At 37.7% G+C, this 23,588-nt stretch overlaps 4 protein-coding genes across 11 annotated transcripts; 3 read left to right on the top strand and 1 right to left on the bottom strand.

Moving 5' to 3' along the window:
* Window positions 1-455: 455 nt before the first annotated feature.
* Window positions 456-6,764, top strand: LOC107272603 (transducin beta-like protein 2). The gene is made up of 5 exons (XM_015749907.2): window positions 456-739; window positions 5,397-5,807; window positions 5,897-6,082; window positions 6,159-6,341; window positions 6,414-6,764. Exons 1-5 carry the CDS (start codon window positions 661-663, stop codon window positions 6,635-6,637), a joined length of 1,083 nt encoding a protein of 360 aa, XP_015605393.1. The 5' UTR covers window positions 456-660; the 3' UTR covers window positions 6,638-6,764.
* On the top strand, window positions 2,169-5,085 carry LOC107272598 (mRNA-capping enzyme). Of its 2 annotated transcripts, XM_025089928.1 has the most exons (4): window positions 2,169-2,315; window positions 2,386-3,774; window positions 3,851-3,986; window positions 4,069-5,085. In XM_025089928.1, the coding sequence occupies exons 2-4, from the start codon at window positions 2,849-2,851 to the stop codon at window positions 4,792-4,794; spliced, it is 1,788 nt and encodes a 595-aa protein (XP_024945696.1). In that variant the 5' UTR covers window positions 2,169-2,315; window positions 2,386-2,848; the 3' UTR covers window positions 4,795-5,085. The 2 variants fall into 2 exon arrangements, with proteins under 2 accessions (XP_024945696.1, XP_015605380.1); XM_015749894.2 differs by having other exon boundaries at window positions 2,182-3,774.
* LOC107272600 lies at window positions 6,738-12,328 on the bottom strand. 5 transcript variants are annotated; one of them, XR_003061294.1, is made up of 10 exons: window positions 11,258-11,680; window positions 8,959-9,212; window positions 8,648-8,879; window positions 8,490-8,587; window positions 8,232-8,423; window positions 8,041-8,168; window positions 7,762-7,963; window positions 7,427-7,695; window positions 7,040-7,347; window positions 6,738-6,991 (listed from the first exon to the last, which is right to left on the bottom strand). XR_003061294.1 is itself a non-coding variant. In XM_025089931.1 (10 exons), the coding sequence occupies exons 3-10, from the start codon at window positions 9,193-9,195 to the stop codon at window positions 7,155-7,157; spliced, it is 1,551 nt and encodes a 516-aa protein (XP_024945699.1). In that variant the 5' UTR covers window positions 9,196-9,212; window positions 9,378-9,471; window positions 12,197-12,324; the 3' UTR covers window positions 6,738-7,154. The 5 variants fall into 5 exon arrangements, 4 of the variants coding, with proteins under 4 accessions (XP_024945699.1, XP_015605387.1, XP_024945697.1 ...); XM_025089931.1 differs by lacking the exon at window positions 11,258-11,680 and adding exons at window positions 9,378-9,471; window positions 12,197-12,324 and having other exon boundaries at window positions 6,738-7,347; XM_015749901.2 differs by lacking the exon at window positions 11,258-11,680 and adding an exon at window positions 12,197-12,328 and having other exon boundaries at window positions 6,738-7,347.
* On the top strand, window positions 9,623-22,404 carry LOC107272599 (KH domain-containing protein akap-1). Of its 3 annotated transcripts, none has more exons than XM_015749895.2 (6): window positions 9,623-9,849; window positions 16,392-17,210; window positions 17,291-17,803; window positions 17,962-18,177; window positions 18,304-18,434; window positions 18,732-22,404. In XM_015749895.2, the coding sequence occupies exons 2-6, from the start codon at window positions 16,436-16,438 to the stop codon at window positions 18,825-18,827; spliced, it is 1,731 nt and encodes a 576-aa protein (XP_015605381.1). In that variant the 5' UTR covers window positions 9,623-9,849; window positions 16,392-16,435; the 3' UTR covers window positions 18,828-22,404. The 3 variants fall into 3 exon arrangements, with proteins under 3 accessions (XP_015605381.1, XP_015605382.1, XP_015605383.1); XM_015749896.2 differs by lacking the exon at window positions 9,623-9,849 and adding an exon at window positions 12,641-12,834; XM_015749897.2 differs by lacking the exon at window positions 9,623-9,849 and adding an exon at window positions 15,368-15,506.
* Window positions 22,405-23,588: the final 1,184 nt, after the last annotated feature.

Genomic DNA, 23,588 nt, shown 5'->3' with positions numbered 1-23,588 from the left:
TCTACGTCCTTTATTGCTAACTAATAATATTCATTCATTAGGTTTCTTCCTCGAGCCATTCTTCCATAACCTCCCGTGTCCTTAACCGTCTTCACTGCTACGTCTATTAACGTCCGTCTTTCGTAATAGATATTTGGAAATGTTCAGCGATGATATATGAGCCTCGCGCACTTGCGCCTTAGGAATGGCAATCGAAGGTAAAAAAATAAGAAACAAGCTTCCTAGGTTCAATGCAATTTCGATTCTCGACCGTGACATCTCGTTCGTTCGTTCATATCTGATCCGCCATGTTTAATGAGAGTCAAAGAAGGTAATAAAGACTTTGAATATATTTGTTTCCCTTTGCTTATTTAACTAATATTAATCTTGGTTAAATTTCGTCAACACTCGAAATAGTTTATCCTTCAATGCATTGCGAAGGTGTTAAAATTACTATACGACTCGAACAGTCGTTTGAGATCGACCTGTAATCAAGATGGCGTCAGACCAAAGTCTCTCGATCTGACTCAGGAGTCAGAGAAAATCTTAAAGCCGTGTCAGCAAGCCGACAACTTTCTTCCTGCACAGACACAAGATCCAGTCCACATTTACTGCAGTAGAAAGGAGAGAGGACTCGAAGAACTTTCTCCACCGTGGTATCAACCCGTCGCGACAAGGCGGATGGTGGAAATCAGACGTAGCCACTGCGAGAGACAGACAAAAACAATAAAAGAAGAATGTGGTAGTCTCTTCGGTGCAGGTTTGAAAGAAATATTTGTCAAGTTTCCATAATTAGTTCTTTGTTCACTTTTACCAGTCACAATGCATACTCAATGACTCCAATCTGGTCTACGTGAGAGACAAATTACTTTTATCGATCAATCATTGAGGGAAGCTCGACGATTACTTTTTTCTTTTAAAATAGAGGATGATTTATCGATGATCAACAGTCTGTTCTAATATTGCATTAGCCCGGTCAGACTGGATGTATCAACTTAGCGCGTGTCGTGTTTTTCGTAAAAACATATTATTCCTACCCGTAACTACTTACCTTCAAGCTTATTTGACTTACGTTGTTGTCATATTCCATACGAACTTTGTTAATCGCTCGTACGATCCGATACGTTGCTTAAACGTTTACGAAACCTAAACAATATTTTTATATGATATTCTTACGCACGATCTCTTTATCTTATTTACCATACGGACAGTAAACACTGTATGCATTATTTTCTGGCAACTGCAATATATATCACTGCCAATTAGATTCATGACTATCTACTCCTACGGTCATTGTCATTGGTCATTATGGCTTTCATAGTCTACAATACCAATTTGTAGTATCCTGCAGAATCGCAGTCACGCTTTCTCTTTAGTGACGAAAGTGTCACATTTCTTCGATACGTATACATACATAATATATAGTAGCCGTTATAATTTATTTATTCCGTTATCTACTTATGACCAAGTTAATAATTACGTAACTCACGGCAATCGTGTATGATAGTCGATGGTATACGATTGGGTCTTCAAGGTTACTTTTTATTAGTCATATTTTAATACCTTTGTACACATAAAAAATTTCTTTCGCAAGATTATTATTAAGAGTGCTCGATTACGTCTTCCTTAGTTTTTGTCACCCGATTAATAATCCTCGCGGAGAATTCTCCAGACAAAAAAATAAGAATGCCATTCGTCTGACCGTGAAGAGAATGGTACCGACCTGTTTCAAGGACGAAATATTTCAGAACGCGAATAGATACATTGCTCATAATGTCGAAGATTCTTTTGTGATTGCTTCTGCTTAGAGATTTTTTTATCTCAAGATATCCTGATCATTTTTCGTCTATCCGATCAAGCACAGTAGAACAGCGTGTAGAGCAAAGCTTGGTGTATTTTATGATGAAGAGAGGCACCGACGGTAAATATCGTTCTGATTCTCCTTGTATCTCGTGAGGTTCTTATTTGAGTTTAGCTGCCATATTAGCACTTCTTAATATCTTTGACGATGGGAATATTTACCTCGCACTTACTGCGCTGCTACGTGCCAGAAAGTTGCGTTGGCATATATGACAACATATACGTTATGTTACGTGTAATAACTAATACTGGCAGGAACGTCATATGCTTACAATGTCGAATAGCAATGATTGTGTGAGTTGTAGACGATTTCTTATGTAAGAATATACTTTGTAGAATAGACCGTCGTGTCCGTAGGAAGAATTGTTACTGATTATCACTTTCAAATGAATTCGATGCTCTTCTGATTTCTATGCTAAATCGGATTGAGTGACGTTTTTGATGCGTGTGGGTATTACGAGGGAAGTCGGTGATATGTATGTATATTTCAGTTTTGCCTGCCGCTCTTATGAAATCATATTGCATAACAATGTTTATATTTTTCAGTGACTTATTAAGGAGTAATATGAATGTAGTTTTGAATGGTTTGCGCGTTCCCGCTTAGCAACGTCAATTTTTATTATGATGCTATGTTCCGGCTGCTCGAGTAATGTAAGTGAAGTTAGTAACGAGGCTACGGACAAAATGGTGGCCGACCTTTGCCATCGTTGCCTCTGACAGTTTTTCTCGGAGAACCTATGTTCCATATGTAATTGTTGTGCTCGCTCTTTAAACGTTTTACGAGTTGTATCGAAGCACGTTACGTGAATTTTAGTTGCATGAAAGTTTTACGAATCGATGCGCTGTGCTAGACGCTAGCGCTTATATAAATAGGTTGTTAGGTTAGGTTATGATTGGCCTGTGCTGATACAGGGAAGATCCTTTGGCGAGCAAAGTCCTAAATTAGACTCGGAGAAAGTTTTTATGGAGTGAATTTAACGGTTGGACTATTGACGATTTTAATCTCGCTATGTCGAACTGGAGAAAAAGAGGCCCAGGACCAGGACCAGTTCCTCCGCGTTGGCTTGACTGCCCGCGAAAAGCAGTCAAGCTTGTCCACAACAAATTCTTAGCTTTCAAGACACCACTGTCTTCTGAATTTGATAGCCAAGTTCCTGAAGAATGTCAGTTTACTGTGGATATGCTGTTTGCCTCTGTGAAGAGTCACAAACTCAAGATGGGTCTGTGGATAGACTTGACTAATACTTCTAGGTTTTATGACAAGAAAGAGATTGAGAAGTATGGCTGCAAATACCTTAAACTGCAGTGTAGAGGACACGGTGAAACACCGTCAAAGGAGCAGACTACGACTTTTATTAGAGTATGCGAAAATTTCATTGCGCAGCATCCCTTGGAAATTGTTGGAGTACACTGTACACATGGATTTAATAGAACTGGCTTCTTGGTGATAAGCTATTTGGTGGAGATAGATGCAAGGAGTGTTGATGCTGCACTCGCTGAATTTGCCTCTGCGAGGCCACCAGGAATTTATAAAGGAGATTATATACAAGAATTGTTCAAGAGGTATGATGAAGTAGAAGACGCACCACCACCTCCAGTAAGACCAGCATGGTGTCTGGAGTACGATGATTCTAATGTGGAAGATAGAGACGATGGACCTAGCACAGAATCGGATAGTTTTAATAAAGGACCACCACCTAAGAAAAGAAAGAGAGAGTTTAATAACAAAAATCCTGTATTCATGGCTGGTGTACAAGGTGTTACTGTACTGGGGGAAGGTCACAAACTATCTGCAATTCAAAGTCGTGTTCAAGAATTGTGCTCCTGGAAATCGTCAGGATTTCCTGGATCCCAACCAGTATCCATGGATATGACAAATATTAGATACCTTCACAAGAAGCCATATAGGGTATCATGGAAAGCAGATGGAACGAGGTTAGTAACCGTACACTTGACACTACGGCCCTTCCTTGTGCCATAATATAATCACATCGATAAAATGTTCTCATAGGTACATGATGCTGATACAAACCGATGGAGAAATATTCTTTCTCGACAGAGATAACAGTGTCTTCCAAGTTACAGGATTGCGTTTTCCTCACCCAGAGGATACTGAGAGATTAATCGAAGAAACACTGTTAGATGGGGTAAATTTTATCGTGATTCTTTCTGCAATTCATTTCACGCCATTCCATGTATCCTATAATGAAAGTAAACCAAATTTTCCAGGAGATGGTAATTGACAAAGCAGAGGGTAAGGAGTATCCAAGATATCTGGCGTACGATGTGATCACGTACGATGGCCATGATGTAAGCAAGCTCGCCTTCCATCCTGATCGTTATTCGATTATTGAGAACGAAGTAATAGCCGGTAGACACAGAGCCATGAAAGAAGGTAGAATACGAAAGGAACAAGAGCCATTTTCAGTAAGACTAAAGCATTTCTGGGACGTGACACAAACCGGAAGTCTGCTAAGTGAAAAATTCGCAAAGCAGCTCTCACATGAGCCAGATGGATTGATATTTCAGCCAGCTAAGGAGCCTTATGTTCCTGGACAGTCACCGGAAGTACTTAAATGGAAGCCAGCATCCATGAATTCCGTAGATTTTAAATTAAAGATTGTCACCGAATCTGGGGAAGGCATAGTTCCGAAGAAGGTTGGCCAACTTTACGTCGGCGGTTTGGACGTTCCTTTTAATCACATGAAAATCAGCAAAGCAATGAAGGATCTGGACAACAAAATAATTGAATGCAAGTTTGAAGATGGCCGCTGGGTCTTCATGCGCGAGAGAACGGACAAGTCTTTTCCGAATTCCTATAAAACTGCCACAGCCGTTTGCAAGAGTATTCAAGATCCTGTGACTAAAGATCGATTACTCGATTATATAAATAGACATAGATTCCCACAGGATGACGCGGACTTAATGCCACCACCTAGCAAACGACGCAGGTGACAAGGCGCCTTGTCGACCTGAGGGCCATCCTTTTTTTTTTCATTCATTGCAAAGTATCTGATAAACAAATGAATTAGTGACTGTAATTCGATCAAACAAAACAATTATGCCAGTTGTTTGTGGCATGTACGATACATACATAATTAACAATTCATCGATTATTGTTTTAATTAGAAACATAGACCGTGATTTATGAGTGATTGTAATGCAAAGATCATGCGAGATATTCACGATCATTTTGTATGATAATTGCAAGACCGAAATAAAGAAAAATTGAATCATTGAAGAGTACACAAGAGCATTCTTCATTTGTAAAGTGTGGCCCATATAAATTGTCTTAATGAACATAATAAATATTATGAGCATATCTATAAAATCCATTCTCCATAAAAATCAAAAGAAACAATAACGAAGAAAATCATTTATTTGGAATGAAATGATTTTACGTCATCTTCACAATTCACAGTCATTAGCATTTCGTTACGGTAGTGTAATATTTACGTGACGTTAAGAAAAACATGAATTATCTGTCATAAGTATCCCAAGTATGACACACCGGGGAAACTGGTACTTATGAAGCTTCTATTTTTGTTTGTTTACAGATAGAACAGTATTGCTCTGGTGCACAAAAGATTTGATCTCGAAGGATCGTCGATCGTTGCGCATAAACATCGAGTACGATCATGCAACGCTTATACGTTGGTCTCCGGATGGAAAAGCGTTTATTATTCACAAAGCTGTGGCAAACACTGTTGAGGTTTATAAACTTGCGAAAAGAACTGATGGCTTCCTGGCTGGAGCCACAAAGGCCGTGGAGTTCCCACAGAAACATACGGAAGACGTTGTGGGAATGGACATTGCCTGCACCGGACGCTTTATAATCACTTGCAGTAAATTGAATGATCTAATAATTTGGGATTTAAAGGGACAACCTTTTGCGACGATAGATACGTATCTTGGCACAACTCATCGTGCTCGAATTTCTCCCTGTGGCCGCTTTGTTGCTGCATCAGGTAAATAAGTTGAAGATTGTCTATGCCGGATAATTTTTATACAAGTTGTAGCCTTGGCAAAAGATTTTTTATTCTTTTTCAATATATAGGCTTCACACCGGATGTCAAGGTCTGGGAAGTGGGATTTAGTAAATCAGGCGAATTCAAACAGGTTGCAAAGGCCTTTGATTTAGCTGGGCATTCTTCTGGGATCTATGATTTTTCATTTAGTGCGGATACGAGTAATATGGCTACGGTCTCTAAGGATGGAACATTTCGTTTTTATAATACAAAAAGTGTGTAAAGCTTTATAGTTGCTTTTTAAATCCTCTAGATGATGAAATAGGTGATTATGAACTTTATGATCTTTAGTCGAATTTGAGAAAGGAGAGGATCCACACATTCTTGTTACTGGCAATTGGGAAGTTACAACTCCAGCGAGTCTCACTTTGTCACCCAACGGTGAGGTTCTTGTAATTGCTTATGGATCATCTTTGGCCTTTTATTCGACTATCACTGGAAATCTCGATGCCACTATAGAAGATGTCTTTATTGGTATGCAAAAATTTGGTTATACTTAGGTATTGCTTTATATAATTCTTCGTTATAACACACTTTTTATTTCAGGTCCCATTGTTGCTCTTGTTTTTGATGCTCTTGGAGAGTATATCTTGGTAGCTGGTGATAAGCATATCAAAATATTTCGAAACGTGACTGGCTACAGAACATCCATTCAGTCTGCTAAATTGAAACTTCAACACAGGCAAACGTCAGCGACCAAGGAACGTCTTGAGAAAAATATTATGGATTGTGAAAGCTTCCTTCGAGGAATGGATGAACGTATTGCTTAAGAAGAGATCGGAGTAACTGTTCCAAGTTTTATGGAATAATTCCTACATATTTCCTACAAAAACTAAATAGTTCATTTGATAATTTTACAACGCATTACAATAAAGGGTACAGAATGCATTTATTAAATATTGTATAGTTAATGTGTCCCTCCTTGATTTTTGAAGTCCTCGGTAATAATTCATTGTCAATTGAAATTCATCGTCTTATAAATCTATATACAAAATATGCTTAACTCTTTCGTTACGGCGGTCCACTCCGCTAGAGTGACGCCACTGAACGGAGGCATCGCGCTGCAAAGTGTGCGAATTGCACGTCGGTAGTCTTCGTGTTCGCACTTACGTCTTTCAACGCCACCTTGGGATTCTCTTGTATGTACACTTTTTTAAGAGCATATATATCAAATTATAACTCTTAGTGACGGCAGTCGTCACAGGTCGTCGCACACATATCGACTATAATCGGCATCCGTAACGAAAGGGTTAAAAATAAATAAATAGCGTGAGATGTGGAAAATGCCTACAGATGAGTGTTAACTAAATTGTATAAACTTGGAAGCCTTTTTTTGTCGTTCTTGTATACAAGAAGCCTCCGCGAGGCAACAAGTGCGAAAGATGCTCGTAGATCGCTTCTTAAAATTTCATAATTCGCTCTGAGACTAGCTCTTCGTAGATTACTAGATGGGACAGGTCTACCGCCAGCGAATGCGAATCTATAAAAATCAAAGAAAATCCATAAAGACGTTAATCATTAACAAGACCATCAATATATGCTTCAAAGTATTTATTTACCTGATTTCCTTTCGAGGGCCTCTTAAAGTCGAGTCTGGAAATATTATTTGTCTATCTCCGTACACTTTTGTGTTTAACGATAGCTTCACATTCGCATATTTTATTTTACTTTTCATAATTATTGGAAACGGCACACTCTTACGATCCTCTTGCTTTACCCTGTCTTCTTTAATGTATATATAAGGTAACAGAGAGTCTCCATAGTGTTCGATTATAGATGGTTGAATTAAATAATATCGATCGGCCTTTAGAAAAGCGTAAACCGAGAACTGAAAAGTATGATAAAATATTTGGGTATTCATTGTTATTAAACTTATTCATAAACATTGAATTACCGCTATTCTCTGCCAGAGAGTCGACCCACGTGTTGTAGCCAATAAAATATTCTCTGGGGAACAAACTGAGTGACTTGGACTCTGGAAAAATGTGAGAGGCTGTACACCTGCCAATAATTCCATAGCTGTTATTCGATTTTTAACATATTCTGAATTTTCGTTTTCCTTTTTTACCAAAGCATTCTCCAATACAGGAATGTATCTGTAAAAGTATTAAAATTTTGTTAGAGATTCAGGTTGAAGGTGTATGGAAAATATTGTACTTTCTGAGTTACGTACTTGTCAGCTACCGATGGCCAACGAAGCATGAGTTTCAATGCACATTCTTTGAATAATGTTTCTAGATTTGGATTAATAAAACTCTGTCCTAAGAGTAATTCGAGCAAAAGCTCTGTTAATTTGTCTACCTAAAATATTTTAGTGGTTTTATTATTATTCCTTAAAATTATCATATTTGTGGCTATAGTTACCGAAGTCAAATGATATGGATAAACAGCTTCGCTGTTGCTTGCAACTACTATTATTAATTGGCAGGTTCTTGTGGAAACTCGAGTATATTGAGCGTTGTTTGAAATAACCATCGATCTCGCTATTGACATTAATTTATCAATGACACCTTCTCCACCCATTTGAGGATTGGTTGCACAATCATTTAGTAAGACCTAAAAAGAAGGCAAATCAATATGAAAATATTCTCAATTCTAACTATCCCATGATGTTGACTGTACTTGAAATGTTTTCTGCGAGCCATTGAACAATGTTTTTAATGCTTTTTTGGCATAGCTATTACGAGCATCAGTCAGCCTCGAATCAGCTACTTCAGATTCTGTAATAAACATTAAAATTAAAGCAATGAAAGTGATTACAATAAATAAGGATTACTGACCCTGAAGGTAAGGAAAGTTGACCTGTGCTATACTAGGTGGATCGTTGACTCTTTGAGCAAGATCAACTATACGATCATGAGGAATGAAGACTTTAGCTTCAGAGTGATACTCAGGCATTCTCTCTGGAGCACCGATAACAGGATCAACATCGCAAAGAGTAGTAATAACTGCATTAACATCCCCCGAAGTCAATCGTTTTCTTTTAGAGTGTTTAAGTCTGGTCATGCATTTCTAAGATACACACAAAACCAAATCTTATAAACAATTTGTATGAGACACTGAATATCTAATCGATATGCAAAATACACACGTGAAGAACTTCCCGGAGACGATAAGATGCATCTTCTGCCAATCTTTTAAGAAGTGTATCTGGTAAAGGGTGTATCCCAAGTTCTTCTCCAATAACTCCAATCCATTCTGTACTAAGTACAGCATATCTTCTCGAATTAGGTCCAGCACCAATGCTATTACTGCCAGTATCACCATTATTAGTGACAAAGTGATTGTTAAACCCAGCAGTGGATTCAGTCGTGATCATCTCCTTCATGGCGCGTGAGTTTACATCTGATGTATAACAATACGTCAACACAGTGAATAAAGATGAATTTACAATTTCATAAACATATCACGGCCCAATATCTCATACAGGTACTAAATAATAAAGCTTTAGATGAAAGTACTAGCGTATTCTACACTAAAAACACAAATATCATTTTCTAGAAATACCACCTGAGAAACATGTGTCGGATTGCAGTAAATAAATTTGTTGCCGTCAGATGTCACGCAATCACCACAATAAAATCAGTTCAAAATTCGAACCGTACTGTGAAAAGATAAAAATTCCGAGTTGAACGAATAATATTGTAATTATTCGTATAACGGTGAGTGCGTCTCGTGCTTCGATAACTTAACGAAATTATAATATTATACGATTTCTAAATAAGGTTCTCATTCCGCAGACATTGTTAAAATAACGCGTAAGGCGTCGCTAGTTGTCGTCTTCCTTGCACATGCCTACCGAAAATCCAAACCGCCATATTGCAATCGCAAGACGGCAAGAAAACATTGTAAGCACGTGGAATTGCGCTAGAGCTTAATCAGTAATACAGAAAGTAAATAGATCACTGTGCAAATCGTGAAGTGAATAGTCAATCGTACCGGATATAAACAATAAAACCGGCCAGTTATTCACGTTTATTCGGTAAGTTTTAATATTTGAATGCCACCATGGTTCAAGCCACCCTCGTGTTCATTCGGTCCACCCAGAGCGGCTTTCTATTCTAACGCGAATCTAATTTCATCTCGCGCTGATTCATCTAAGAGGATCGAGTCTTTGCGACTTTGACGTCATTCCTATTCATTTCATTTTCTTCTTCTATACGTAAATTGTCGATTTCCTTTTGGTTAAATTCGCTTCCGCAGTTGGGCTAGTCAAGTCTCACAATATGGACGCGGGGACACGTACCAAATGAGCAGCTTGTTAAGATCATTTTACGTTACACTACCTTTTAGAGACAATATTACATTAGCTGTACAAACTTTGAAGATAATACAGAAACGTAAAGAATAGTTTGTTAATAGACCGAGAGGTAATCGTGATTACTACGGTTCAATGATTATCGACATCTGGAAATAACGTTGCTTACAGAAGGAACGAAACGTGACGCCCATGTTTTTCGTCCCATACAATTTCACTAAAACTTCGAAATTCCTTTGTCTATTATTCTACGCTTGATACCACATATCATAAACTTGTGATTTAATACATGCATCAAAGTTGAAAGGATAATATTTTTTTTGTTTTGTTTATATCATCATACCGGCACATTTCTATCTCATTATCATCTCTATTAAGTGCATTTAAATACCATAAATAAATTTGTTGTTAATCCACGTTTATCAAAACTTCTAACAATCTATCATTAATCAACTTTGCACTTTATACAGCAAATATGTAATTTGTAGTTCCATTTCATACTTTTGACCGACGATCTTAACATTTTGCTTTATCGACAATATTATTACGATACAACGCAATAGTCATTCATACTACGATAAACGCGTTATCATTCGCGTTAACATTTAGAAACACAAACATATATGAGTCATGCCTAGGTATAATACTAAAACTCATATCGATACTATTTTATTATTCTGTGAGAATTATAAATTCAGATTCAGGAACACCTTGAGATAGACAGAAACAGAGTCATTGGTCAAGCATCAATAATATCAAGGACATTAGTTATCAGTCCTCGTGATAACGAATCTCTAACGTAAAAAGTGTTATATAAGTAAAAATTTTAACCGCATTCTAAACTACTTGTTTAGATTTTAGTTAAATGCTTTCTTCCTTCTCTTACGCCTTGATAACAATGTAGTTTCTTGTTTCGTCAATTGATGTTGCCTATGAAACATACGTGAATACAATCAAATATTTTAAACTCGATGAAACGATTTTCCTTAGTAACTTTCCATCAGTAACTAGTGAAGCGTTAAACAAATTTAAGAAGCTTTGACCTGGTCCTTGTTTATCATCTGACAGACGTATTCTTTCCTGCCTGACTACATTACAAGATTTTGATAGTTGGTACCTTCGTGAAACGTACATTGTGTATGTAAATAGAAGTAGCTACGGCCATTTTCTTCCCTGTTCTTATTCATTCCTTCACTTCGACTGAAATCCGGCATCCTTTCTCCTTTCTCAATTTGACTTCACCTTCTCTTACTTCATCCACCGGCAACCCGAACGTCCGGCATTCCAGAGGCACGTTGAACCGCGAATAACAAGTTCGCTCCCGACAGTTATTCCGCTTGTAGGTTAAGAAATTTGTATGCATTTTTATGGCAACAATTTAAGTCTCTGCGCCTTTTGACAACAAATTTATGTATTTGGTTATCTATGAAGCCGTCTGATTCAATCCAAAGACTACGGTTGCCGGTTTTCATTTGAATTTTACTATTTTTTTTTATGACATTGGGAACGACGACCTGACAACGATTAATCGTGTCGCGTAATAATTTACAACCGCTGCTTCTAGACTAGTATTAAGTATTTAAAGCCAGTCGAGAACAGATTAACTTCAAATTGGAATCTGATTTAATCAAACGATTATCGATTCCCATAAAATTACTAAAGCAACCGACATTAAAATCGACTGCATCAGGTGTGTCTACACAATTTTGATTGCCAATCCCCAAAATATTGCGTAATGACGCATAGCCAATCCTGAATGTCCCAAATGGAAATTTCCATAGTCGAATTATGCCCGACGGCTAGTTTATCATACCGTAAAGCTTTCAACCAGCTGTTTATCTAACTTGGTATCTCCTATCAATACCTACTATGCCGTTACGCTTTTTTTTTTATCGTTCCTAGACTCTTTTCTATCAATCCGATAACATTAATTAAACAAAACTTTTTTCTACTTAACGTATCCTAGTTATTATTATTGGAAATCCAGTACAACGTTCTCTGTCATCGCTACGAGAATAACTGGGAAGCAAAAGCGTTACTTTTCAGTAGAGACATTTGTAATTTTGTATACCTGCCAAAGGTTCTGCTCAGCTGGGTTGTCGTACAGCCACTTTTCACAGAACCCAAGTTACTATACATTAGATTCAGGTATAAAAATATCCTCGCCGACCCACGATCCCTCCCTTTTTACGTTATTTCTTTCATTTGACTTTTTTCTTGCTCGTTCTGCTGCTTACTATGGTGAATTCGCTGTTGTGAAAGCTGCTTTATGGCCGCGCATGCGTCCTGCCAGTTTTATTGGTCTTGACTGTCAGGCCACGTGCTGCTGGAGAACCGGTGCGCAAAATACAGTACTACGCCAACTTGGACGCCAGTGTCGTCGCGACGCTTACGAGTTGCCGTATATACTTTTCACGTGTCGCGTTTTGGAGTCGCCCGACTCTCTCTTTCTTATCGCGCTAAAATTTTCTATGCTTGATAAGTGCCAACGCGTTAGCCGCCATAATCTATTGAATTGTCGTTACCGATGACGCGTTGAATGTTCGCCAACCTCTATTGCGACGTTTTTCTTTTCCTACAAGTATTTTATCGTTTTAAGTTCGTCATCCGTTAGTTGCCAAGTCGTCAGCAAAGTTTTGGTCATTGACCTCCTGTAGGCATTTTTTGTGGTTTATTTCCTGCTGTTGTTTAAATATGTATTTACTTATGGTGAGTTTTACACTTTATAATCGAATTAAAATTATTTGGTTGTTTTCTATTATTCGTTAAAAGTAGTACCTTAAATTTAGATAGTAAGGCATTTAAATTCTAGAATTTCTAGTTAACCGCCGATTTTTTAATCTTATCTTGATTCCCGGACTGGACGCTACCAGATGGTTGACTGTTTATGTTAGTAATTGATTAGTTAATATTTCTTGTAACTTGTAATTAGCCTTTTATCATTGTCCTTTTGACATTTTAATAACTGTTGCTGAAGTTGCTTGTGAAACTTTTGAATTTTCCTCTGGAACCGAGTCAAACGGTCGTCGCAAAGGTTACAGTCGGTTCCTACGGTACATTTGAAATTTTATTTATCAGTTCTAAGTACACAGTATACCAATTCCATCACTTTCCTCTGGTTCCGTGTACTTCGAATTTTGTTATTCGTTTAATTTCGAACGCACTGACTCACATTCCACATGTATTCCCATTCTTTTTCATTACGATGTCAAAACGAAGTGACTCAACGGTATTTGTATCAAATTAGACTTATCATTCAACGATTCCGCCATATTCGTAAACGTTTCACGCAGGCTTCTATTTATTTATCGATAATTCGAATTTAACGAAATTCTTTTATAATGGCGGAATATCTGTCTGCCAATTAGGAGTGTCAATATCGGTTCTCTGTAACGTTGAAGAATTATCGTTAGGCACAAAGTCCTATCCTCGATCGTCCACAAGTTTGCTGCTCACGTTTGAAAATATTTGTAAATTTCGAAAGGTCAATTTTTTGTTGTAATTCATATTTCCTTGCTAAATTCAAAAATCGAACGATCAAACATCACGCATGGCTGTTCTCGTTTCTTGGAAACATCAAGATTCTCGTGCTCTCTGCGAGCTTATGGACTAGTCAAATCGGAAACCGGAAGTCACGCTCGTGCAATCTGCTAATTCGTCAAGATACAATGCGGGGTGAATGAAGTAAACCGAGAACAAGTTCACTGGTGGTTGTGTCTGGAGTTGAATTTCGTGGAAATTTAAGTAGTTGCGTAACTTGATTATATTTCTTTGTGCTCTATTAATCTTTTTACACGCGGATTTGTATGCGGGCACTCGTATAGGTATACAATTCAAAAACATAATTTTTTCACTCCCAAATAACAAAAGCGGATCGCGCCAAAGTTATTGATAAGAGAAAACAATTTTTTTACTTAATAGTTTTTGCAAATTTTTTTTCGCTGCGTGGGTAAAATATACACGTTTTTCGTGAGAAACGCGTGTTTATTGGTCGCGTAAGAATTGGAGTAACTTGCGATTATTCGAAACTTCCTGCAAATTGTCACGGGAGACGCTTTGGCGCCGCGACGTCCACGAGTCAAGAATATCTTGTTGGGATGAGTCGGTCGGGTGCGTTGGCTGCGCAGACACGTGGATTCAACTGAAATCGAAGTTTCCTCCTGACCTCGACGCGGCCCACCACGCACGTTTTATTATTCTCTATTGCGTCTTGCGACTTTTTTTATCGATTCTATTTTGCGCCTCTCACTCCACGCTTACGATTCTCCGCTGCATTGAAATTACACGTGAATCTTAGCGTTACTCGGGTGTCGCGCAGAAAAGTGAAAACTTCGCTGCACTTTTGTCCGCGTTGTTGCGACACTTTAAAGCCTTAAAAGCCTAGGGGACAATTGGATTACACGGTATTTCGTTTCGCTGTAATCGGTCTTCAGTGATTACAGTTGCGCCATCTATTACGTCTTAGTGACAGTTGATTGTAATTTAAAAAAAGCTGATTCTATATATATATTTTTCTTCATAATTATTGTAGGCAAACTTTCACCCTTTTTTTTTTTTCTTTTATAAAAGATCGTTTCTAAGTCTCCTGGTTCAATCGGCTGCTCCAGATTCTTATCTTCTTCAATTCTCGACTCTACTTCGGCCTCCTTTCAGAACTCGATTTCATTTCGTTAACTTGTATGTTATGGCTCTATCACGTAGTCAGACTCGACTTGACATAGCTGATCGATCGTTAGGAAAATTCGTGCAACCAAATAAATGACTTGGTCCAATTAGCAGAATCGGACTCTGAAATTCTCGTTATCGGTTAATTTTACATTTTAATAAAGAAAATATACATTTTTTTTTCCATAGGCAGATACTTATTGCGCGTCATTTTATTTCTCATATGATCGACCGATACTTTCACTCTGATTTCAATGACTCGTCAACCGAATCAGCATAACTTTATATTAGTTTAAAAAAAATACTTTCACGTCTCATCTTAATTTGATAATTAATTTGTCGCAGAGAATTCGCCCTATCTCTAATTATACCCACGTCCCGGATATTTTACGTCAGGAGGGTGGAAATGATTTTGCTTGCGATTAATTAGACGCCGGGTTGAACTTTAACAACTCCCCCCTTCCTCACCCGTGACGTCACTCATGGATCCTGCGCTCTGGCCCTCTCGTGGCGCTGACGTCAAGGGTGTAGCGATCTTCGGCGAGACTAACCAAACCCACCACGTGTTCGCTCGCTGGCCCTACCTAAAAAGGTCCTTTGGCAAGGTGAAATATTGTTCTACGTTTGACAAACGACAGTCGGCGATTGTTTATCTCGCAGCTGCGAAATTACAAATTTTTGGCAAAATGTCAAATAATTATCGCAGATGGAAACACGTGAGTATTTTATTACTCTGCGTTAACGAGTCGCGTGCACGCTTCTGGAAGGTTCTCGAAACTTCTTGTGCTGTTCTGCGCTGTCAGTAGTTATCCCCTATCAAACGGACGTAGAAAAAAATGTCATTTGGACCTAAGGGTCTTTGAGAATGGATGTGTATGATTGGCTGATATCTTTTGTTGATTATTACGCGATAAATAAATTATTTTGACATTTTGTTTCTTTAAACAAGTTAACCCACGTGGCCTCTTATGAGGATAAGGTAGATGCATTCATATATGTACGGAAGAGTTATATAGATCTCCAACACTGGTTATCCGATGATGCCGGGGTGTAAACAAAGGAAGGTTTTAGGTGATTTGCAATAAGCGATTTCTTTGGTATACGCCCGTGACATTTCCTTGGCCATCGGGTTTGCCTCGTCGTGACCGCAGTGTCTGCTGGTTATTTTTGCATTATCAACGAAAATGTTGCTGGTTGGTGACATTTGTGTTGTAAGCTTTTTTTGTCTTCGTTGTCTTGTGATCTTAGAAGCTCGCCAAGTGGCTTCCTTATTTCTTTCTTTTTCTACGACTCGTCGAAAGACACGTGGGCTCTCGAAGTAGACGTCGTATGGCCTGTGGGCGAATTCTATTCCGAAATGGAGGTCGTCAACCTGTTTAAGGAGCTATGATAATTGTAACAACTGCGTTCTGGCTGATTCGAGCTGAGTTGATTAACTTGTGCTTCTGTTTTTAATTAGATCCTAGTGGAAAGCTTTATAAAAAAATATTTGATATCTGTGTTACTAAGTGTCTACTTAGATTTATGAATTTTGACGAACAATGAGTGATCGTTGGTTGGTAGTATTGAGGGAGGATATTGAAAAAATATTTTTGTTTCAGTTTTTCTTGGCTTTGAGTTACGGTAGCTACCGTGGACTTGAAACATGTCGTCATCACGACTTCAGCTTGTGAAGTGGAGCTTTCCGGCTTTTGCTCTGGTGCTTGGATTCCTGTGGTACAAGCGTCGGCGCGTCGACAGAGCTGACCCAGGTGGAATGACCAAATTTGACCGTAATCATCAGACCAAAACATCCAAGGGAAATTTGAATCTTTACGACTCAGGTATCCACGTTGACGAGTCCTTCTCCCTGAACTCATCATCGGGAATAGCCTGCGAGGAGATTGTCTGCAGCCCGAGAAGGGTCAGCGAGAGTCTGGACATCCCCACGAGAAATCCGACGTCGCTGACCATCTCTATACAATCTGGAATATCCTCGGGCGACAGTCAGGCCTGGTACAAGGACGTGGAACCTCTGCCGGAAATGCAAGAAATACGTCTTGGAAGTAATCCGAAGTCTAATAGCGTGTCGATGTTGTCAAGAAGCAGACCCACCATGCAGCCTTTTGATACCATACGGGACAGTACAGAGGTCAAACTGACCAAGGTCTTTGATAATGTTACTGAGGAGGATGAGTCCAGTCCCTTACACGTACCCAAGTCTCCTGTATCCGGCATTAAGGAGGATGGACATGATCTCGGTATCCATATGGAGAATTCAGAGAAACCAGTTGGCACCAGCACTGCTGTAAGTGATGCCAAAAGTCAGGGCCGTGTTGTGTCCGAAAGAGACTCAGCTAATCATAGTCCGATTTCTGGTGTATTGGAAGGCAGCGTTACTGATGAAGCCAGAAGCGAAGGTAGCACTGATAGTGGAAAAGGTAAGACCAGGAGGTGATCAGGAATAATCAAATTAGAGAAAGATATTGATGTTCAATGCTCATGCAATTTTTTGTTCCAGGTGGAAGTATCAAAGGACACAATAACACGGACAGAAACCCGTCCATTTATGAATTCATCGTTCCTCAAGCTCTTGTCGGAAGGCTGATTGGCCGTCACGGAAGCTTCCTTCAAAATATCCGCACAAAGGCTGAAGTGAATCTTGTTATCAAGCGCCATCCCACCGCGCGAGAACTCAAAATCTGTGCCATCGAAGGTTCCACCGATGGAATCAATCTGGCCTTAGACATTATAAAACAAAAATTCCCTGAGAAGAAATTCCCAAATTTGAATCTGGAACAGGTCTCATTCCTACAAGTTCCGGAACAGGTTCCTTGGGCATCCGAACTGATGCAATTGTCCTTGGTCGAGGGTGTCAATAATGACGTACTCGTCTGCAACATTTTGAAACCCAATCACCTCTTTATTCACCTTCCCACACATCCTACTTATCCCTCGTTGAGAATCTTAGATGAAAACATGACTCAACTTTACAACACGGTGGAATCACCACCTGTACCAGATGAGTTGAGAAGTAAGTGAAGGTCTAGTACTTTTGGAAACTATTTATCGGTTTTTAAGATCAGTACAAAAAGATAATAAGCACTGGTCCGAAGTCTTGCAAGGATGTGTTATTCAGAATTTTATCAATTTTTCCATAAAATATAATTTCGTGATTTTTTTTTTTCACAGGGGGCATGATTCTTGTAGCCAAATGGTATAGCAGATGGGTAAGGATATACATTGAGAATCCAGACCCAACAGGCGACCAACATTTGGTACGTCTTGTAGACCATGGTGGCTTTTGGACCTTCAGTAGAGCCGATATGAGAAAAATACGGTCAGACTATCTAACCCTACCTTTCCAAGCTATAGAGGTGCTCCTAGCCCATATCCAACCGAAAAACGGTAAGATCTTTCGCTATTAAATATAAAATACAATCTTGCTCGAATATTATGACCGGCTTTAACAAAATAATGTCCTTTTACATAATTTTTGTACAATATTTTATACTATTATTATTATTCGTGCAGGGGAATGGACACAAGAGGCGTATGATCTAGTAGCTCATATTTGTTCTGGCATCGTTGGTCAGGCGCAGATCGAGGGCTACGTTGACACTATTACGTATATTAGCTTATACTTTAATATCCAAAAATATGGGGTGAGTACTTCGGATGTTATAAAAATATATATAATGGCGCCGCTTTATTTATTCTATGCTGTCAAACTCCACTCTCAGCAGGATAACTTTTCTAAAAAAAAAAAAATACGACCGCAAAGAGTAAAAGCAGTAAAATAATGTCGCTCTTGCCTTAATCCACGTATTGTCTCTGTGCAATGAAGTGCAATCGTCATGAAGGTAGCAGCGATTGCTACCTGCCGAATTGATCTTACGAACCGTCTAGACTGATGATAAAGAAATCTTCTAACATGTATATACTTAATTGTGCATTTCCAGGTTATATCCCTCGCGGAAGAATTAGTAGCCCGTGGATACGCGGAGCCGATAACGCTGGAGGATGTAGTCGTCGAAGAAGAGTTAACGGTCTCCTAATCTCACTTATATAAGAATTAGGTTTCGCGATAACGTATATAATAGAATAGGAGTAAAAGAAAATGCGTGATTATGATGACAGTGTATAAACGCGTGATCATTGAGTCAGTTAGAGTCACATGATGGATGTGTTGCGTGTGGATATGAATTCATTTTCTATCGAACATCTCATTGGGACAATCTCGTTTCTTGTATTTTCGTAATTTTATACTTTCGTAGCTTGTTGAACAAATAATCAGTCACGGTCATTCTTCGTGCAATAGTCTATTTGACCAATATTGTGAAGACTTTCTAACATTGTCGATACCTCACGAAACTTTACATATTCCCATTAAGAATGAAATAGTCGTTTTGAATATTGTATATAAGTAGCAAACAGTTTTGAGCTCTAAAAGTTTTTTAATCACGTTTTTGCGTGAAAGTAAGAAGTAAATATCTTTTAATGGCAAATTTCGATCATGACGGCTTTGCATACGCATGACCGATATATTAACGAGTCCTGTTCCCTGAATCTGTACCGTTAGAGGAATCTATTCCATCGATGCATCCATATCGATCCTAATTCTCGTAATCGTTGTTGAACTTTCTATATTCATTTGTACTCAGTGTAGCCATGTTTGTTCAGGGCTGCGTCCAGAAACCTCTCTGGAGTCGACTCTGGTATCGTTCCGTCCTCTTCATAATAACGATAATAAAAAGAGACTCAACGTGCCCGAGTTACCCTGAGTAAGATTTCTGAACGCACCCCAAATCTGCACGCAGCAGTTCTGCTCTTCGTGCATGACCAATTGAGGTCATGCATGAGTGCAATTTTAAGAAACGAATAAGTTTATATAGAAATATGTCAAAACCGGGGTTGATTTTGAATGGCGTAGTTTTTTTTTCTAACGCTGTGCACCTTGGTTTTTTTAATGTCGGAATATCGAAAACAAGTGTATAAGCGAATCGACATGTTACATGGCTGAAGCATTTAATTACAAGCTTACTATCCCGATAGGATAGTTGAAACTGTAATTTTTGCTCTATCATCAGCAGAAGGGAAACCGAATATTTTATGTAATATCAGGGCAGTAGGCTTGCTCACAGGCAATGAACGTGATGGTTGATTTTTCAAAATGAGTAATTCGAAAAAAAAAAAGTAGAAATGAATACATTGATAATACGGAACGTTTCATCGACGCTTCATTACGAGAAAGAAAGAAGCACGTTTGAATATCGCGGGCTTCACAGGTTTCGATAACTGCAGGCTGATCTCTGATCATACACCTCTTCCTGTACATAGTGTAACATTATATCTCCGACTATAAAATATTTATGATGTACCTTTAGCGATAGCAATTATAGTGGAATATGATGCTAGCCAATACTAGCCGTTGATAATATGACAAGATAAGTGTAGTTTATTTATATGTTTTACAGTTGTCGAAATGGGAGTATGGTTTCTGTATCGATAGGTTAGTACGAATCGGGAAATTCGAATTGACTTCTCAATGCATAAAAAGAAAACCGATATATTTTTGGGTGTTTTTTGTTATTTTTTTTTTCGTTTTTTTTTTTTCTTTTTAAGTAAGATTTGAACTGATAATTATGACGCAACGCATAAACGGCAAAGAAGGTTGCGACGTATGAATTTCTCACGTATTGCCAAGTCTAGAGGATCTTCTATCAGTAGAAGTTGGAGATAAATAAGTAACAACTATTCCATTGCTCCTATTTCGCATTGACAATTTTTCATTGGCCACAAAGAAAAAAGAGAAAAAGCTGGGGTTCATCATCAATGGCCTTAGAGTCATTTGGGATGAAAAGAAAAAATATATATATATGCACTATACATATATATATTTAAAAATGAGAAATTCATGAAACATGTAAATCGCCTTCTGTCTTTTGAGCATTACAGTGAAAAAAAAGTAATCATTTTTCCGTTATGCAATTCTAATCCCAAGGGTTTATCGTTAATTTAATATTAATTAGATTCTGCATATACATGATTATAAAAGAATGTTTCGATACGTGCTACTATTTTCGTGATCCCGGGTTTACCTAGTTTAGCTTTATTAATAGATAACGAAGTAATACTATATACATGCTATTAATGCGTTCGAGCGTCCATTGATAATTTACGATTATAAATTTGTCTAATTGTAATTTTCGTCCTCAATCTTTTCCTGGGATTTCAAAGGAATACGAACACCGCGTTTCGTTCGATCCTTATAATTCGTACCAATTAATTGTGATTTAGAAAAATTTTCTTTTTTTTCTTCAATATCAATTTCACGAAACTTCATTTTCTTTCTCGCGTGCGAGCATTAGAGGCGATCGTCGAAGTGGACGTTTCGCTGAATATAATACAGTTATGAGAATTATTATACCGATAAAATTAATTGGAGAAAAAAAGAAGGGAAAATTATATATCCAAAAAAAAAACGCCCTTCATACATTTTGTACTCTGCCAACGCCTCGCGCGAAGACTTTTGTAGCTGTTAAAAGAAAAAAAAGAAACATGTTAATACTTGATACTTAATATTGTTGATATGTACACATATGATAGACATATTTTTCTAGCAATACTCTTAAGATACAGTGATGAAGCGCTCATGATACTGTATAAGTCTTTTATGTCATTATCAACGAGAGGTTAGTAATTTATTGTAACGTTTTGTAATATTGCAACGAGTATGTTATGAAGGAGGAGGCTATCCGTTTATTTCTCTTTTTTTTTTTTGTATTAAATAATACAAGTAACTTCGTTAAAGGTCAGATTTCGTCGAGAGAGTGCGAGAAAGCAGAAAATCAGGCGGGTTGAGCTTTTCGGCTCTTGTGAGATTTCTTTAAAAAACAAAAAAAAAAGAAAATGTACTAAGTAGCTTTACGCAAGACAGTTTAACGAAAGAGAAATAGGAAGGTTAATGAGAATAGATAATTTTCGTATTTTTTACATTTAATATAATATATTCATTTACTTGTAGTCCCCAGCTAAAATCAGTGTATCGTTATTCTTTTTCGCTTATCATTATTACAGGAGAAATAGATCACTTTATATATATGTGTGTATATATATATACACACATATAATCATTTCAATGTAATATCTCTTCCGTTCTCATTAAATTTGCACCATTTTAATTGAATTTAGTGGTTATTCTTATCGTTACAGGTATATGCACTCAAAATTTACTATTGCTGTTACCTTTCTTTCCCCCATACATCCTGACAATTGAAATTGTCCATAGATTTAAAATTTATACACTTAATCCCTCTACCACCTGTTTCCCTAAATTGATACGTATAATAATTTGCTATCTCGTAACAGTAACGGCATTTCGGCGAATCGAATGGTATCGAATAATGCGAATTCTCTCCGGACTGAAGTTACAGAAAGTATTTACTATTAATGTTTCCATCGGCGCCTAATCATAGATTATAGGTTCGCAGTGTCGATTTTTTAATAACAGGTGTATTCAGTCACACGTGTGACCACGAATAATTGTAATCGCGCTACGATAGGACATTAACATAAGTACAAATGTAATGGAAATAAGTTAATTAACAATAAAGCCACTAGACGTTGAGGATAGAGATGTTTTTCCTTTTTTTTTATTACGCGATACGATTTAGAAATACCAAGATGACGGTACTTCGATCATATGAACGAATTTTCTGAGTTCTTATTCCAAGGTTCAAGATGCATTGATTTTGTTGGTGGTAAATACGTAATAATACGCGCTAGCTCTGTGAGACGTGCTCTTACATTAAAGCATGGGTATTCTGGACAGAGATGAGTAATCACTCATACTACTACCCCTCCGAGGCCCAAAGAGGGACCGTAGTTTTCTTTTTTTTTAAACTTTCTTAAAAATGTATTAAAAATGTTTCAACAATAGGCTTTTTCAATATTTCTTGAGAAGTTTCATAATTAGTTCCTGATCTCATTCTAAGGGTTGCTTTGAGAACCAGCGTTGGGTAGCGGAGAACCTCTGTCCGCCAAGCCACGCTTCGTATTCACGTTTAGGGGTAAACTGCAGTATACGACTCCGAACTGAAATTGGCTGCCAGTGACGTAGATTTCTAACGTAGCGCCATCTATCAAATGTAATGCGAATCGCATAGAATACTGGCGCCTCCTGATCGGAAAAAAGCGCAACTATCTTTAAAAATTTTAAATGAGTATATTTTTACTGTTATATATATTATCTTGTTATAAAAATATATTTTCACAAAATATGATCTAGTAATCGCAATATTCCATGTTTGGAGATTTTTTTTGTTTAATTTTCGTGCTATGTCACAGAGGTTTGCACCTATTATGTATACATATATTTTGATATGAAGATATTATTACATATTTTTATATTAAATATGTGTATATTTAATTTATAAATAATATTATTTAAAAATATAAGTATGTATAAGTGCAAGCTCGTGATTGTACATTGAGCATTAAATTTGATCTACTGCTTCGAGATTTTTTTGCTACAATGTATCGTCTGCTTTCGTAAAACATGTATAAGCATGATTTTCGTTAGTAGCTCGCAAAGCGTGTAACACAAGTGTGCTATTATTTCTTTTGCTTAAATTGGATTGTGTGTGATCGATTGCAATGGTGATACGGTTCGTAGATTTGTTCAGCCTATTTGAGAAACCTTCTATTGAGGTAATCACCTTTGCACAAAGATACGGACTCATAGCTCAGACTTTCAAGTGTCCAGTGTGCGATAAGGACATGATTCTATGCACTGCTGAATTTCTTTCGGACACATA

Source organism: Cephus cinctus, unplaced genomic scaffold (assembly GCF_000341935.2).
Source record: "Cephus cinctus unplaced genomic scaffold, Ccin1 Ccin1_scaffold1205, whole genome shotgun sequence".
Classification (NCBI taxonomy): domain Eukaryota; kingdom Metazoa; phylum Arthropoda; class Insecta; order Hymenoptera; family Cephidae; genus Cephus; species Cephus cinctus.
Note: the sequence above shows the minus strand (reverse complement) of the source record. Positions and strands in the feature narration are given on the sequence as shown.